The sequence below is a fragment of the Nomascus leucogenys genome, chromosome 15 (assembly GCF_006542625.1).
Source record: "Nomascus leucogenys isolate Asia chromosome 15, Asia_NLE_v1, whole genome shotgun sequence".
NCBI classification, from domain to species: Eukaryota; Metazoa; Chordata; class Mammalia; order Primates; family Hylobatidae; genus Nomascus; species Nomascus leucogenys.
Window position 1 is genome coordinate 77272429 of NC_044395.1, and position 19403 is coordinate 77291831.

Here is a 19403-nt window from a genome sequence, read left to right on the forward strand (position 1 = left end):
CATGCAATATATTTTAGAAAGACTTCTACAAAAATTAATTGGAATCTTTTAAGTTTTTGAGCCCTCAAAGGAATAAAATTAAGTTACATTAAAAATTAATATCAAATTAATTTGTCTATAGTATCACAAAAGTCTCAATTTAACTTGCAATGCTAGTAATAAATCCAGAGCTACTAATTACTCTACATTTTAAGGCCTACAATCTGTACATAAAAGCTGAAAGTGCAACATAGTATAACAGTCACTTATACTTGATTTACTTTGTTTAAAAATATTATTGGAGAGTCTTCTTTCATTTCTGTTTTCTAGGATGCACATGAACCTGAGTGAACTCTTGTACAGAGTAGAGAAGGTAGATGTGGGATGTTACAAGAGATGTCATGTATCAAAGAAGTCACTCATATACTTTCAGTTTTAGCAATGTTTGAAGCCCTCTAACTCTCCATTCTACAATGTTAGGAGATAAAATAATATATTTATAAAAATGAAGAGAAATCTTTTTAATTTTGCTTTTTAAACAGTTGACATTTTTATAAAGAAATACTATCCTCCAAAAGGAAATAGGGGAGAAAAAATGAAAAATAAAGTTGCAGTTAGGAAAAATCCCTTGTTACCTTTTTCCAGAGTATGATTATGGTCAGTTTAAAATCTTAATTTGTTATCTTAAGAACCATATAAAATGCACAAAGTTTTAGAAAAACGGAGCTATCTATTTAACACTCCTAATGGATCACAATCTGCCATCACCATAGTAACCTCTGAATAACTTTTTCCTAGCTAGTGTCAATTATGCACTTCTCTGGTCCTTGAAATCCCACTTTTTTTTTTTTTTAAGGCCTGGAATCTTTAGAAGAAAAAGAAATAGAGCCCAACAGTGAAGTCCACACATACCCTCTTGTTCAGTCCGAGTCATTTCCTCCAGCTTCTTCTGCTTCAGTGTGTCCACCACATCGGCAAGACTCCCTTTGCGGCGTTCTGGGGTTCCAAAAGTAACACTGGTCATTATCTCGCGGTCCCGACTCCCTTCGTCAGGCTTATGTGGTGAGGTAGAGGTATTTCGGAAGGAATATAGGGAACATAACTTATTATTCTCTGATTCCTAGAAAAATAAAATAAAATAAAACCATTAGAATATACGTTTCTTTGCATGCTACTGGAGAAAAGAATCCCAAACTCAGGACAGTATATGATGCTTAGTAGGACAAATAAAATAGATTAATTAAAATAAAATACAAGTAACTTAGTAGGACAAATAAAAAATACAATTCTGATTAAACAATACCGATTAAACAAAACATTAAAGAAGCAATTGTCAAAGGAACTAATGTGAAGTTGCAGATTAAAACTGTTTAGCTTTTTAAATATAAAGCAGTATAAGTGCTTCAAAAACAAACATTTCAACTTCTTACTCATTTACACCTTTCATTTAAATTAGTTCACATCCAATGACTAATTATTAGGCTTGGTAAAGTTTTTCTTTTAATTGGACACTTTTATTAGTAACACTCTTCCCATAGCATAAAAAGGAGTACATCATAAAAAACACTGTCCTTTAGTTTAGAACAAGTAGAAAAGTTAGCTTCAGTAGCCAATGTTCATTGTTCACCAGAAAATATAGAAATTATCTAAATCAGTGCCAGAAAGTTAGCCAACATGAATATTTTTGTGTGCTGGGGTTTGGAGAAAACTGTTTTGTTTTGGTTTTTCTAGCTACACAGCTGTCCAAAGTTATAGAAGTCTCTTTCTATTCCTTACACTTACCACTGATTCTTCAGCACATTTTTCATGTGGCATTTAAAAACGTCTTTTTAAAATTATTATTATTATACTTTAAGTTCTAGGGTACATGTGCACAACGTGCAGGTTTTTCACATATGTATACATGTAGCATGTTGGTGTGATGCACCCATTAACTCTTCATTTACATTAGGTATATCTCCCCCCGGTGTGTGATGTTTCCCTTCCTGTGTCCAAGTGTTCCCCCCTATGAGTGAGAACATGCGGTGTTTGGTTTTTTGTCCTTACAATAGTTTCCTGAGAACGATGGTTTCCAGCTTCATCCATGTTCCTACAAGAGACATGAACTCATCCTTTTTTATGGCTGCATAGTATTCCATGGTGTATATGTGCCACATTTTCTTAATCCAGTCTATCATTGATGGACATTTGGGTTGGTTCCAAGTCTTTGCTATTGTGAATAGTGCTGCAATAAACATGCGTGTGTATGTGTCTTTATAGCAGCATGATTTATAAACATCATTTTTTTATTTTACAAAAGGATAAGTTTATCCTCAGGTGAGAAGTATTTAAAAAAAATAGGACAGGCTTATTACAGAAATATTTGTGCAGGAATTAATTCATAGTATAGAGAAGTTAGCTAACTGTGAAGAGGGTTAGATGGATCAGCTGAAAAGGAAAAAGCAAATCATAGGTGGAAAACAAACACCTAAAAGTTCATAGAAATAAAATGTTTTTATATTTCTTTAAACTGGAACTGAGGGTTGGAAACAGCTATTATTTTGCCATAGCCCTTCAGCAGCCTTGCATTCACCTTTTATCTGTTTGCACAAGGGTATTCTCTCTCCCTATATTTATATAAAAAAAGTGTGTAAAGTAAATCAGCCAGTCTTTGTGATCAGACTCCTGAAAATCCTAATTCCTCCTCTATCTCTTTGCTTCACAAGGAAGCCCAGTAAAAGTCAAGAACTTGAGGACAAGCATGGGGCAAAAGTTACATAGTTAATAACTAATGGGAAAAGGGGAGAAAAGGAAAATTATATCTAGAGCAGTAAATTTCTACATATATTAAGTGACATAATAATTATACTCACCAAATGCTAGGTATTTCAGATTATTGTCATTGTATATAAGGTGGGAAACAATGGATTTTCAGGGTTATTGAAAGCACATAATGAGATAATATTTGTAAGGCACCATGGCATAGTGCTGGGCTCACAATACTGAGGTGGTGTTTAATAACTGGTAGATACTATTTCCTGAAGGAAGGAACAGATTTAGGAATGGGACGAAAGAGATTTTTTTCCTTCTGGACCTGAGGAATTATGAAGTAAAAAATGTTCATGAGTCTCGAACTAAGATAAATCTTATGAAACCTGGGAATATATTAAAAACCATTGAATTGTATACATTAAGTGGGTAAATTATATGGTATATTTATTATATCTCAATTAAGCTGAATCTTTTTATTAAGAGATAAATCTTAATTTTTTGTGCATACCCATTGTTAGTACAATGCCCAGAATAGAGCAGCTCAATATATTTATGCTGAAATAAATGGAAAATGATAAAATAAATGGGGCAGGGCAGGAAAGAGAGCTTCTCTTTGCCTTTCTTCTAGATCCCTTCCTTCCTCCAGGAAAGACGTTTTATCTCACTTAATGTTTACAAGAATTCTGTGAAGTGATGCAGAGGAACCCCTTCTTTTAGATGCCAGTCATGGCTAGTATGTGGCTCCTTGGAATGGCCAGTTCATTCTCCACTTGTGTGAATGAAAATGCAGAGATATATTTGTCAAAGCCATTTAAACCTCTTAATAAAGTCCACATTAGACATCTGACCAAGGCTTTTATGAATTAATAATCACCATTTGATCAATCATACTTCAGTTGCTTTCATTTCAGATGCCAATTATTGTCACATTATGGCCAAAAAAAAAAAATACCCTGACTCAACCTACGGGATTAAAGAACAAGTCAAAACAGTAATATGTGGAAGTGGTTACCTACAAATGACTCACAATTGACTATAATAAAGAGATTTTCCCATCACTGCCAAACTGAAATTGAAAGATGCTAAGAGAGGCTCTCCAGCCTAGTAACAACTTTAGATTGTCCTGAGAGCATTTAGGCTCCAAAGAGTACCATTTTTTCCTATCAGGACTAATGCCAAACAGTCTTATTTACGCATTGTTATGTACTTGTTGGACTATGTTCCTTGTTCTTTACTCATGGGAATGTGGTCACTGCCATCCTGCACCACAGACAATAACCATGGGTTCCTTATTGCAATGATGACCCACACTGTTCTTAGCCCCATTATCTGTGCAAAGTGGCTCAACACTACCAAGGAGCAGAGAGCAAGAGGCTAGAGAGTCATGATTTCCCCACAAAAGCCACAAGAATTACTTGCAATATGACACCAAACTGTAAAAATAGGCAGTAAATAAAAACAAATGGCTTAAGTTGTGTGTCATGTTAACAACAATGGGAGGGGGCAAAATTTACCATTTCCAGCCATCACTTTTTAACTTTCTAAAACCTAATAAATATTAACCTTTCATAAGTGGAAGTCTGTAAGCAATTCATCTGAGTAAAAGGGGCACATAAATTAATAAACTTATAATAGGTTACTGTCTAATATGAAGTCAATAATGCCAACTTTAAAAAAAAATCTTGACAAAGAATCTCTGGTTTCTTTAAGGAGGCTACATAACTTTAAAGTAAATTTTATTAAGAAAAAAAGCCCAGATTATTTTGTAATTTCTTAAGAACAAAACAGGTCCAATGACACATCGATCGAGGCAAAATATCCGATATGGTTTAGATTTGTGTCCCTGCCCAAATCTCAAGTTGAATTGTAATTCCCAATGTTGGAGGAGAGGCTTGATGGGAGGTGATTAAATCATGGAGGCAGACTTTCCCCTTGCTTATGATAATGAGTGAGTTTTCATGAAATCTGGTTGTTCAAAAGTGTGTAGACCTCCCCACTCTCTCTTCCTCCTGCTCCAGCCATATAACATGTGCCTGCTTCCCCTTTGCTTTCCACCATGATTGTAAATTTCCTGAGGCCTCCCCAGCCATGCTTCCTGTACAGCCTGCAGAACCATGAGCTATTAAACCTCTTTTCTTTATAAATTACCCAGTCTCAGGTATTTCTTTATAGCAGTGTGAGAATGGTCTAAACCAATGTCCAACAATAATATCTACCAAGTCTTAATGCATGTTACTGCAGCACTGCTGTGAAGAGACTTGAGACAATGTTTCCCTAAAGTAGTGGTTCTCAAGCTTCAATGTGTAGAATTATCTGGCAAGTGTGTTAAAATGCAGATTCCTTCACCCCATACCACCTTCCACAATGATGGGGCCAAGGAATTTGAATACTGATGAACAACCCAAGTGATTCCGATGCACAGGTCCTGATCCCACTTTAAGAAATACTGCTCCCTAAAGAACAATGATATAAATGTGTTTTGCCTTAATATTATAATGTGAATATAATTGTGTAAAAAATTTTTAAAGCTGGTTGTGATTCTTCAAAATAACATAAAGGAGATTATTTCTCTTCTTTTGATTTTTCTTTTGAAAATAACCACTGTTTAACATGACTAAACACATGAACATCACAAAAAGAAGAACATGTGGGCACTGAGTTAGTAAACATTAGTTTATTCAAAGGAAATGTACTATAAATTTCTTTTCTTTCAACCCCTAACCTCAGCAGCCCCACCAAACCTAACAGCGAAGAAAATTTTCAAAATATAATTTAAAAGGATCCTAGTCCCAAATAAAGGAAAAAAGCTATGTTGATTCAGATAATCTAAGGAGCATTTCACTGGAAATCAATTAAATACAGTATGTAAAATATATGTAGATGATTGAAAAAGTACACAGTAGTATCAAAAAATAGTTATTAGACAAAGTTTCTAGGAAAGAAAAGGCAGCTTTTGCATATTTGCAAATCAAGAATTTTAATTAAGATGTTTTCCAGTATTTGAAGAGATAAAGTAAATATTAAAAACAAAAAATATTAAAACGAATATTGTTCAGATTTTTCAGAAGTTACTATTCAAAACTGATTGTTCACCAGTGGCATTCAAATGGCTTTAAATTTAAGTAGCCATCTTATGGTATTGAATATATCAAAATTACTCAAATCTTTGGGCATTTGTGTGTCTTGTTGCTTTCCCCTGCAATGCCCTATATCTTCCTTAACTTTGAACCCAACCCACTCTTCAAAGTTCAGATCAAACTGCATTTCATGCTTGAAGCACCCCTGACTATACTGGACCTCACTATCATGCTACCCTCCAAACTACACATCAAAGCACTTAATCATAACCATATAATTTAGCATTTAATAATATACTAGAATAAAATATTCATTACTATTTTGCATGTAATTGTCATATCTGTAAGTAAATTTTAACTCTTAAAGGATTTCAGGACTTCATGCTTCTTCCATAGGCTTCCAGAGCATACAACAAAATTAAATCTGTGGACTGACAAACTTGAAACAACTACTTATCAAATATGTCAAAAATAATCAAAAGGCTGAGCACAGTGACTCACACCTGTAATCCCAGCACTTTGAGAAGTCAAGCAGGAGGATCACTTGAGCCCAGGAGTTTGAGACCAGCCTATGCAACATAGCGAGACCCTATCCCTACAAATAATAAAAAAAATTAGCTGACTGTGGTGGTGCACACTTGTGGTCCCAGCTGCTTGGGAGGCTGAGGGGAGAAAATTGCTTGAACTTCAGAGGTCCAGGCCACAGTAAGCCATGATTGCTCCACAGCACTCCAGCCTGGGCAACAGAGCCAGACTCTGTCTCTCAAAACAAACAAACAAACAAAAAAATCAAACAGGCGAAGAGCAATGATTTGCTGCAACGATGACAGGATTGCTTAAGCTAAACATTTAGAACTGAGATATTAAAACATAAGGAATTGATGATACAACTACACAGTGGAATACAACACAGCCATTAAAAACAAACATATCTATTGAACATACTGTTGTTTACAGTGATGAATAACTATAGGCAACCTAGTCATTCCAATTGTAGGAATTATTTGAGGGCATTAAGATTTTATCTATATGATGAAATGTTTTGAAGCTACTGAAAATCATAGTCTTGCAGAAAATTTAATGAAATGTGGGAATATTCATAATGTATTGTTAGTTCAAAGTATATTAATAAGACTAATATACTTTTTTATTTTAAATTTTTGGATACATAATAGTTGTCCATATGTATGTGGTACATGTGATGTTTTGATACAAGCATATAATGTGTAATGATCAAATTTGGGGAACTAAGATATCCATCACCTTCATCAACAGATAAATGAATTTTAAAAATGTAGTATGTATACACAATGGAATATTATTTACAGTAAAAAAAAAGAATAAAATTCTGTTATTTGCAACAACATGGATAGAGCTGGAGGACATTATGTTAAGTGAAATAAGCCAGGCACAGAAAGACAAATATCACATGTTCTCACTCACATATGAGAAGTAGTGAATAGAACAGTGGTTACTAGAGGCTAGGAAGGCTAGTGATGGGGAATAAAGAGGAGTTGGTTGATGAGTATGAAAATATAGTTAGATAGAAGGAATAAGATCTACTGTTTGGTAGCATACTATACATCATTAAAAAATTATGTACAGAAAAAAAGAGATCATAGTACACAATAAAATGTTAATGGTCCTCTGAGTATTGGGATAATAGATAACTTTATTTCCTTTTTGAAGTTCTCTATATTTTGTAAATGTCCTATCACAAATAATACTTTTAATCAGAAAATAAATTTCATCTTCACATTTAAATATAAATATCAAAGAAGTCATAGAAATAATTTATTCACAAGGAAAGATGTGTTAAATGAAAAAAGCATATACTGTAGTATTTAGAATATAACACCAATTATTTATATGTGTGCATAAGTGTAAATGTGCTCCCCCACGCACAAACATACACAAACTGGAAAGATATATCAAAATATTTATAGTGATTCCTAAATGGTGGTAAGACTGTTGGTAATTTTCATTTCCTTTTTTGCTTATCCGTGTTTTCTAATTCATCTTCCATAAACACATTACTCATGTAGTAAAGAAAAACAAAAGCTATTTTTTACACTGATGCTTAGGGGAAACAGAAAAAAATAGTAATTTAAAAGAATAGATTTTGGCCTTCTTGAAGATATCGAGAGAGTCAGTATATTATAGCTTCCCTCTACCAAACCCAGAACAAATAAACAAGCTTTCTTTCCTTGGCATTTCTACAGTTGCAGGATCTCAAGTATTATTTCTAATAAATCTAATTATTAAAAAATTAATCTTCATGTAAGCTAAAATCTAGATACTTATTGCTATGGTTTGAATGTATGTCCTCCCGTAATTCATAAATCAAAGTCTAAGATCTAATCACTTTAGGAGGTGATTAAGTTATGAGAACAGAGCCCTCATGAATGGGATTAGCAAACTTATGAAAGTGCTGAAGGCAAACAGTTAGGTCCTTTTTGCCCTTCCACCCTTCTGCCATGTGAGGACACAGTTTGTTGATCCTGTCTAGATGATCCAGTAACAAGGTGTTGTCTTGGAAGCAGAGACTGGGCCTTCACCAGACACCAAACCTGCTGGTGCCTTGATCTTGGACTTCCCAGCCTCCAGAACTGTGAGAAATAAATTAGTGTTGTTTATAAATTACCCAGTATATGGTATTTTGTTATTAGCAGCAGTATTGGACTAAGACATTAATTACAACACATTGTTTCCTGTTTGCTCTCAAAAGATGCATAATATCAATCTATTTCCTCTTTCATGTGAGAGTTGTTCAAATATCTTAATGAAGATATTAAATTAATAGTCTTTTTCTAGGTAAAACTCCTGCACTTTCTAAACCCATTTCTCATTTGCCATGATTTCCAGACCCTTCATCATCCTCCTCTGATGCACTCATCTCTAGATGTCATTCTAAAAATATGTCACCAACAACTAGATACCAAATTCTACATCTTCACTTTCAGCAGGAAAAAACGACACTTAACAAGATTGTTCCCTCCATGTCACATAGGCAGGACCAGTAAAAATCTTTAACTGCAGGTTTTCTGACACCAAATCCAATGTTTTTTCTATTCCATAGGGCTATAGTTTTTTTTTTTTTTTTTAAAGTCACTCTCAACAGTAAAAGATGCCACAATACCAATGATGACTACCTTCTAAGTCTTTTTGTTTCCATCCATTTCCAGAAAGGAGATTTATCTACATTTGAGGCAAAAATTACACTTTATTATTCACCTTAATCCAAGAATTACCAAGAAGTAACTTGTATTACTTATGTATTGTTGTATAAGAAATCATCCAAAAACAAAGTGCTTAAAATGAAACTAATCATTTATTATCCTTAATGCTATCTGTAGGTCAGGAATTTGGGAGCATCTGGGCTGGGTGGTTCTGTCTAAAGTCTCCCATGTGGTTACAGCTAAGTCAGTGGTTAAGGCCAAAGTCATCTCAAAGGCTTCTTTACTCACAGATAAGGTACTTGGGCGGGGAACATTTTAGGAGCTCGGTGCTGAGATAACTAGGGTTTCTTGGACATCTTACTCTAGCTCTGCATGACCTTTCTGCATGGTCTCTTCTCTACAGTATGTTAGTTTCAGGATAGTCAAACTTCTTTTTTATGTGGTGTCTCAGAGATCCAAAGGTGCATGTCCCAGAGATGGCCAGATGAAAGCTATACCACTGTTTCTAACTTAGCCTGGGAAATCACGCTGTATAATTGTCACTGCATTCTATTCAATAGTGAGTCACCAAGCCTTGCTAAAAGTCAAGGGAAGGGGAATTAGACTCTGCGTTTTTATAGCATAGAGCTATAATTATGTCCTCAAATGGTTGCTATGAGAAATGAATCATGCATAAAGCACTTAGTACAATGCCTAGCATATAAGTACTCAATAAATGATAGCTACTCTTATTAAATACAAATGTCCTTTGTCCAATTGCCCTTTTTTTCAATTTTCAATTCTGAAAATACAGTCATGATAACCACTGGCACCTTTTAAGTTTTTATTCATACTTGTCCATCTAAGTGGAATAATAAATACTAAACTACATTACTTTCTTCATTATCAATGTTCACCTCAAACCAATTCCATTGAGATCTGGCTTCTCACAAAGCTCCAGGAACTTTAGCATTTATAATTTGCTTTTTCTAGGAATACTATCAATTCTTATTTATCCTATCTGCATATGGATTCTCTCTACTGTGTCCAGGAGCAGCTACAGTACACTACCGCTTTTATTCAGCTGGATTGCCAACCACACCTAGATGAGGAATGTGGATGGTCAGCCATACTGCAAGCAGAGGAGAGCAGTGGCCTGGGGTTGCAAAAGTCAGATCAGATGTCAGGAATTAAGAGTCAGAAAGCATAGGTCAGGAGCTGAATCTTGCCTATATTATGAAATTGAAACCCACATACAGGTGGGAGTCACTGCAGTTGGGAGAAATGACTGGGAAATGGCATAAGTAGCTGCAAGAATCAACTTCCCTACCGGCTGCCCAGTCTAATTGTAAGAACAGAATACTATTCACTTGTACCCTTTCCTGTATCCAGTAGCAAGAATGAATTAAATTTATTCATTCTTATAGCACCATATGTTGTCAGTTTTGCTTTGTTTTCCATTTTAGTTGCAGCCTCTCCATTTGCAAGGTTATCCTCAACCTAGTCTGCCCTCCCTATAGACAAGGTTTATTGAGATATCCAATCATAGATTTGCCCCGGTTTCGGACAGCACTCAATCTACAACAAACTTCTGCTTCCTTAGACCCTCTTCAAAATCACCAAAAGAAAGCCCAAACCCTAAAATAGGTCCAAATATAACACTCTCTTCCTAAGACGTTCTGTGGTTCACTATGGTATATATTCTCCCTCATTAAAAATGAGTAATAAACCCAATGTGTTCAGCTACAGGTATGTTCCTGGTAGTCTTTGACTGGAGGGAATTAAGGAGCTACAATTTATGTAAAGAAGTTAACACAATAGCAAAAACAACCAAAAGTCATTTATGTTTCAAATTACCATGGACTGGCAACTGAACCATGTTAGTGATCAATCTTCCTTGCCAGGTCACATGACTCTCACCACTATACCCCATCCTTCCTTGGTATGCAGTGCATTTATATATTTAAAGTTTCAATTAAATGTCCAAATTATGTTATATAAGTTACATATATGCAACTATGTTTAACATATTCCATTAACTTATACCGTAGACAATATATGTAACATTTTTCTGATTCTCCACTTTAAACAATCTTTTGTTTTTTTGATGAACAAAAAACTACTTGCCAACTGTACTATATAAGACACCTTCTACTATAGTGTTATTGACTTACAGAAAAGATTTAGGTTCTAATAACTTCTTGCTAGCAGAGGAAATCTAACCTTTTTAATATGCTGAAGACTAAATTGCAAACATTTCTGGTTCTTTCTCAGAGGAAAAAAGTATGTTTTTTTCTAATGTGACATACTGTAAAGAAAAGAATTGGGTTAAAGAAGCATATATAAATTAAAATGCTATATTTGGTTCTAATTGCCAACAGATTATTCATGACAAAAGTATCATTTTTTGAATGACAGTGAAAGTGTATTTTTTTCTTTTATTAAAACTGATATTTGCTAGTATATTAGATTTATATAACATTCTCAAAATTGAAATAACATATGCCACTTATCACTATTACTATGCTGTTGAATAACAATAAAATTATTCATAGATGTGTCAGAAAATAGATTTGTTACCAATATTTGCTAAAGTGTCATGATTCCTAAGGCTTTAAAAACAAGCTGTTGTTTCCTAAATGTTATTTCAATTCACAGAAAAAAAAAAACAAACCTAAAAGTTTGTTGAATGGCCTCATTAACATTCTATTTAATAAATGGAAGTAAATATACTGAATAGATTAAATACAGAAAACATCCCCAAACCTGTCAAGACAGGCACATAGAAAAGCTCTGCATTATCTATACACTACCAGCCTCACACACAAAATTAGAATCTCAAGATTCAAAGGTCTTTAAAACTCCAATTGTTCAATCCCATCTAGCACTTGAATTCCCTGTGCAAGAGAAGACGGAATAATAAAATAGTTAACAAAGTACAGGCGCCCTGGGCAAGATTTTCCAGTTTAAATCCCAGCTTTTCCACCTCTCATCCATATAAGCTCAGACAAGTTAGTTAACTTCTTTTTGCCTTAATTTCCTTGTCTGCAAAATGGCAATAATAATAGTGCAGTAAAGAATTTATCTCAGAGTTACGGGAATTAAGTGAATTAATAAAAATAGAACACTTAGAACAGTGTCATTACATAGTAAGTGATCATTAAATGGTGGTGGTTACAATTTCCTTGACAAGTGACTATTTGGCCTCTGCCTAAACACTTTCACTAATGGAGGATTTAGCAGCTCCCAAAGTGGTCCATTCCATTTTTGGAGGGTTGTCCAAAATTCTTCTTTACAGAAATATGAAACATGTTCCAATCTATATTTCCATTCCATGGAAACATTCAGAATGGCAGTTGTTCAATATATACTCACAGCTATTACAATACCCTTCTATCTTCTCTTCATCTAGGGAAAATATCCCTTTTTCCTTCATTTCTTCTTCATAAAACACAGTTCGGCTTGTCTGAAGATTCTCCTCTGAGTGTGTTCCAATTGTTTCTCCCTATATATCTCTTAAAGAGTAGTGCCCTAAACTCAATATACTCAGTACTGTCTGAACAATAAGAATTAAGACATTAAGAATTCCTTAGAGATGTCATGTTTTAAAGATTTCATGCCATGTAAGCAGAGCTTTAAGGCAGGCCTGATAGTGAACTTCCCAGCAATTAAATCAACATTCTATCAAGATTCAACTATCACAGTGGCTCATGCCTATAATCCCAGCACTTTAGGAGGCTGAGGCGGGCAAATCAGTTGAAGGCAGGAGTTCAAGACCAGCCTGGCCAACATGGTGAAACCCCGTCTCCACCAAAAATACAAAAAATTAGCCAGGCATGGTGGCACACACCTGTAATCCCAGCTACTCAGGAGAGGCTGAGGCAGGAGAATCACTTGAACCCAGAAGGCGGAGGTTCCAGTGAGTTGATATCAAACCACTGCACTCCAACCTGGGCAACAGAGCAAGACTCCATCTAAAACAAATAAACAAAGAAAAACAACATTCAACTATTGACTGGTTCATGTGCCTACCAACTCTAGACAGTTATTTTCATCTGGCAATTCATTAGTACTCAAACTACCATATACATGATACTCAATCTAAACAACAGTATTAAGCTAAGTCAAATTGGCTATCCCAATTTTAACCTTGAAACCAAGAAAGTTAGAAGTGTCAAGAGGCTTAGTCAATATAGTTCAAATCTTTCTTTTTCGAACTGAGGAAATTGAAGTCAGGAGATATAAAGTGACTTCCCTAAGGTCACATAGCAAATTAGGGCAGAGAAACACAGGCTTTCTAGGAGGTAACTTGTGTTCTCTCTAAGGACCCCAGAGAAAAAAAAGAAAAAAAGGACCCCCTACCGAACAAAAAGAATGTCTTTTTGACAATTTATGGCATTGAGAAATAAAGGGAGTGATTATGCAGAAGTTGGAGATGTTGTACAAATTCTTACACAGCACATTTCTATGCCTGGAGAGTTTCAAATGATTCCATAGAGCTCCTCTTAAGAGGTAACCACTTACTCTGGTGTCAGGTCAATCTTCCTCATGCTCTCCTCCTCTGCAGTTGTTTTCTTTTCATCCTCCTTTGAGTGACACCCATACTGTTTGTTGTTGTTTTTGTAATAAGCAAAGTAACTAGTGTGTTTTACACGAAAAGAAATAACTCACGGTATTCTCTTCATATCTCACAAATCCTAACATTAAAAAGTATCAGAGCCCAATCAAGGTTTGTCAAATCCATTTGTTCCTTAATAGAGATGCAACTCTATTGACAGTTAAGTCCTTTCAAGGCCCAGTTTGCCTAAAGAAGAGAGTCAAGAGAACAGATTGCTTTATGTGTCATACATACTCATGGCCACTCTGTGAGCTCAACAATCTCTCTTCACTAGATCTTGCCCAGTAAAGCTCCTAAGTTTGAGGATTTCACTGAAAGAACCTTCAAACTTTCTTCTAATATGTTAAATTCATATGGTGGGCTACCAAGAAACTCTTTATAATTCAGACCATTTTAAATAATCTCTAGCTCTCTTGTTTAAGGTCTTACAACTAGAACAAGTACAAAGAGACTAAAAATGATTCCTCAGGGGTTATGTTACTTATAAAACAATGATCTATCCATCCATGCATCCACCCACCTATCTCTACGTACGTTTCCAGCAAAAGGGAAACGGGGCACAAAATGTCACCAATTTAACACAAGGCAGCAAATAAAAAGTCTAACTGCCATCAGGTCCTCACAATGTCGGGAAGCTGTGCATTCCTCTACCTGAATGCAATATACAACCTTGGACTGATGACTCAACTACAATCACAGAGCCCATATTTTCTCTCTGGAAAGAAAAACTTTTCTCTGAATTTTTATTTTCCCCTCTTAACTTCCAAATATCTAAAAACATAGATTCATTCCTTGACCTACTGTGTCATCCAAAAGAACAGTAGCCAAAAGGAAGGCCAAATTCTAACTTTACTGTTAATTTCAGAAAGCAAAAGAAATAAACTATAATCCAATTATATCTGAAACACATCAATGAGAGAACAAAAATGAGAGAATCATCTTTAGTAGAAGCATACCAGGTACGAAATAAATTAATATAACTGAAAGTCATATATTGACTCTAAACTCAAGAGCAAAAGTTTTCTGAATTCGTTCATGGATTACATTAGTTTAATCCTGGCTAACTCAGTGCTTATGCAAAAAATTATTACTCACCACTGGAACTGACCAAAAAATTGATAAATAAAAGTAATTATCATATAAATATTTGAATTATTCATTTCTCAGCAAATAAATCTCTTCTATTATACCACCATAATCTATCTGTGCTTGAATGAGGGCACACTTCCTCTCAGAATTTTGAGACATTTGAGAATATTGTTTTCTGAGTACTCTCAGTACACTGGGAGTAGAAACAAATCAGAGTTAAATTATAATGAAAGCAAAAGTTTACCAAATAATTTCCAATCATTTTATTAAATAACATTTTCCATTTTCCAGGGTGCTAATGAAACATAAAGAAGATAAATGAAATGCATAAATATTCATTTCTAATTTCAACATGATTGTAAAATTTTATTAGCAAAGGTTTGTAATTTATACTTTGGAATTTAGAATGTGGTTTACACAAAGATATATTATTGAACTCAATTTGCATCACCTAAAAAACAATGCCTAGGGGGTCAAGAGAATGTAGTAAAGGTTAATATCATAAAAAATAAATATGTCATCACATTGAAAGCTGTATTAACAAAAGTAATAATAGCTTGAAGTTGCTCTTCTTTTATAAGGTTATGCTTCTCCTGGAAGGCAAGGAAACTTTTTTGCAGAGGACAATCAAACAGTGGGATAATTTCAGTATCAAGGTAATTAATGCATATTCATTATAGGTGTTCAAGAAAGATAAGATATATTTGTGGAGGGAACAGAGTAGGGTCTTTCCTGCTTGATGCAGGTGGTTTGACTGAATAACGAGAGACAGCCCTTTCAACCTCATCTTCAAACAAATGATGCAAGTAGGATTCATTATAATAAAGTTGCCTTTATGGAAAGCAACCCTCTCCAAATTAAAGAAGGTAGGTCTCAAGGTGTGCAGACACAATCCTGGGTTCCTCCTCCCAAAGTAATATGCTGCGTATCACAGTTGTCACCATCTTATTCCTGCTGATCTAGAAGGACTTTGAGATTAATATTTCATTCTAATCACAATAAGTTCAAATTAGTTATATAAACAACTGCACGCTATATAATATAAATATTATTTTCTACATGTTGCTTGGAAGCATTATGAAAAAATGTGCAGATTTTGTTGTTCCAGTTATCATATTTCATTACAGTGATGTACCCAGAGGCTAGGCAAGAAAAAATTTTAGGAAGGATTTCTGTACAAGAAAATATATATTAATCAGAACCACCTATAGACTGAAACATGCTCATAGAGTTCTGCTTTAATCAGAAAATTATTAGTGTCCCGAGATTAGCTTCCATTGATTAACCCTGACCAATTTTAATAAAAGGTTTATTTTTTTTTAAAAAAAGCTACATTCAAATGACATTTGAATCCATTAAGAAAGATAAAACCTGAGTAGAACAGTCCTGCTCAATCAGACGGTTCATGCTAGACTAGATTATACTAGACTTTTTATTAGTAACCAAGTCTTATTTTAAATAATTATCAAAAAGCTACTTTTCCTATGTGTGTAAATGCTGTAGACTCTAAGCTACACTTTGGTCATGTAGAAGTATCTGCATAGGGATAGTTGACAGGAAAAGTCAAACCACAGGAGCAGCCCTGGCAGTACTATGAGGTACACACTAGCAGTACATAGGTAAAGTAAATGAAAACAAAATATCCATCAAACATAGAAACAGCACATAAAACTGAGGCAAATTAGGAGAACGTTGGCTGACTCCAAGAAAAGATAATCCTTTTGAACATGCAGGAATGTTGCAAATTGTAAGTGGATGTCAGTGATAGAGTTCATTAAAGGGTTCATGTTATAGTCAGTGCACTACAAACCCTAGTCATTCGATCTTATACAGACTTAATGATTAAAATAAAAATAAACATGACATGTGACATCTCCTTAAAGACATTCTGAATACACAATTTTACTTCACTGAAAAAAAAGATACAAATGTCCGATTTTCCTTGATCTGTCAAAATACAAAAGAAATGCAAAAAGACTTTGCACAGATGTAGCAAAGTACTAGATTTTTATATTTTGGCAGGTGCTCAATACGCAGCCCATATAAGCACATGTTAATGACTGGAGTGTGTTAATCAGCATGCATACCTGATTCCTTCTTGCCCAAGGGAGAAAAAAGCCAACTATTCCAGAGCATGTTAATGTCTCTACTTTTTTGTTTTTTGAGATGGAGGCTTGCTTTGTCGCCCAGGCTGGAGTGCAATGGCACAATGTCGGCTCACTGCAGCCTCCACCTCCCAGATTCAAGCAATTCTCCTGCTTCAGCCTTCTGAGTAGCTGGGACCACAGGCACGCACCATCACGTCTGGCTAATTTTTGTATTTTTAGTAGAGATGGGGTTTCACCATGTTGGCCAAGCTGGTCTCAAACTCCTGACCTCAAGTGATCCACCTGCCTTAGCCTCCCAAAGTGCTGGGATTACAGGCATGAGCCACCACACCCAGCCTAATGTCTCTACTTTTGATGAAGATTTAATAAAATGCTAGGTAAGAAAGAAAATTTTTCCAAAAATTATCCTTAGAAAGGCATATTATATAATTAAGAATAATGAAAAAATAATTTATATTTCCATAAACATCGAGATACTTCCAAGTATCATACCAGTAACCCTTTGTTTAATTTAAACAATTTCGATTTGGAGAACTTTTAAAAATACATACTTTTTCTAAAGGACAGTGCACATTATCAGGGTGTAAAAATATAAAGGTAATCAATGTGTCAACACTAGACAACATTTGTCGTCTACTTCACTACCCACAGCAAGAGCTTTGCCAGATTCCATGCAATAAAATGTTTTATTTTTTAGTTCAAATTCTAAATAAATTTCTGTCATTCAATTTCTGAAATAAGTTGAAAAAGAGATAGTACCGTATGCAAATATAGTTTCAAAGTTACAGGAATTGGGAAATCCCCCATAAGTCTTCCTAGAAAATACTATTCAGTGATTCAAGGTAAGGATGGCCATTTTCACCTGTTAACAGAAATCTAGGCTTGAACTTTACTGAAATTGAATGAATTTCCAAAATCCAAAAATGAGAGAAGTAGTAACTAAATGTCTCAAGAAGTCTAAACCTTACAGGTTTATGGACTTTTTTCCAGTGCTTCACAGGCCAATCAGGTATCACAAAGGTGTACATAAATCTTACCTTAGGACATATGACTATGACTATACACTAGTTAGGACCAAGTGAACCAGTGGGTTTCACTACACTTTCTAAAGTACAGTCCCAATAAAAGTGGGGAAATAAATTTCATTTCGGTGCTGCCTACTATCTTAAATGACAAAATCTTACAAAAAACTGGCAACAATTCAAGTTTTTAAAATCTTCTCTAAAATAATAAGATTAGAAATCTTCTCAAAAGTCTGTCATAACAGCATGACTGAAGATTAGATCCTCACTAAAAATTCCTGGACTGTTATCACGTAATGACAATAGCTCCATTCCCAGAAATGGTACAAAGTCCACACCAGCAATTTTATGACTCCAAGTGAAAAACACAAAACACTGTTGATTAGCAACTTCATGAGACTGAAAGCTAGAGAAGCAGAGAGTAGAAATTGTTTGTAAGCAAGAAGGTGTTTTCCCCAATAGTTATTTATTAAATATCTTAGCATGCCTACCATTATTTTCATTCAATTACAACAAAGGGCATTATTGACATCTTTTATTTAAGGTGGAAACTTATTTTAAAACTTTTCTAGAAGATAAAAACTCCCCTGGAGGAATTTAAGTAGGTCTCTAAAACAAGGAGTTCAGATATTCTGGGGCTGAGAGTCCACTATGGTTATTTCTACCTACTTAGACCAGTAGTTAAAAGCCACATGTATATTTTTGCCAAAATATATATCAATATAAGAATGTGTGTAAGTGTACACATGCACATAAGTTCTCACTTACAATCATCACATTTTGTATCTCATGAGAGTGTTGGTGCCTTACCCACATCTCCATGGCCTACCACAGAAGCCACCTACTAACAGTTGCTTCTTAGGCAAAAAGCTTGTCCCTCTCCTGGGCCCATTCTCTGGCCAAGAGCATTTCTACTCGCTTCCCTCCTCTCCTTGGTCTCACCAAACTCATTTCTTGTCATTCTTGACTATGTTTGTGCCCACATGTACATTACTTAAAACATTGTCTCCACCCTTTGTGTAAATTTTGTCTTCTTCAGAACCTCTGAGAACTCTTCAATGAATAACCTCCCTAACTGTCCACTCTTTAACTTATCATCAAACTCTCACCTGCACTACTGCAATGGTTTCCTAATCGGTGTCCCTGTTTCTGATGTTCTCTCTCACAGTCCACTCTCTACACAGCAGGCAATGTGATCTTTTAAAAACATAAATCAAATCATGTTACTCCCTTGCTTAAATTTTTCCAATGGCTTCTACTTACACTTGAAAGAAAGTTTAAACACCTCCCTGTAGCCTATGAGACTCCATAATATCTGTAATCTGCCAGCCTCCCTGATTTCATTTCATACCATTCTCTCCCTCACCAGCCACTCTGTTGTTTTCTGTTTCTCAAACATACAAACTACAAGACTTCTGTACTTATTATACACTCTGACTGGGTGTCTTCCCCAAATCTTTGCACAGTGATTCTCTTTTTATTCCAATTTCAGCTCAAATGTCACCTCCTCAAAAATACCTTCCCCAGTCTTTTTAAAGGAGTAATTCTCTATCACATGTTCTTACTTTTCTTCATAGTACTTATCATTGTCTGAAATTGTC

General features: G+C 34.9%; 1 protein-coding gene across 1 annotated transcript in view; it reads right to left on the reverse strand.

Annotated features, from left to right (window-relative positions):
* Nucleotides 1–19403, reverse strand: part of SOX6 (SRY-box transcription factor 6) — a 494065-nt gene that overhangs the window by 368140 nt on the left and 106522 nt on the right. The window contains exon 3 of the mRNA XM_030829763.1: nucleotides 892–1099. Coding sequence (XP_030685623.1) covers nucleotides 892–1099 — 208 coding nt within the window. The remainder of the gene's footprint in view (nucleotides 1–891; nucleotides 1100–19403) is intronic.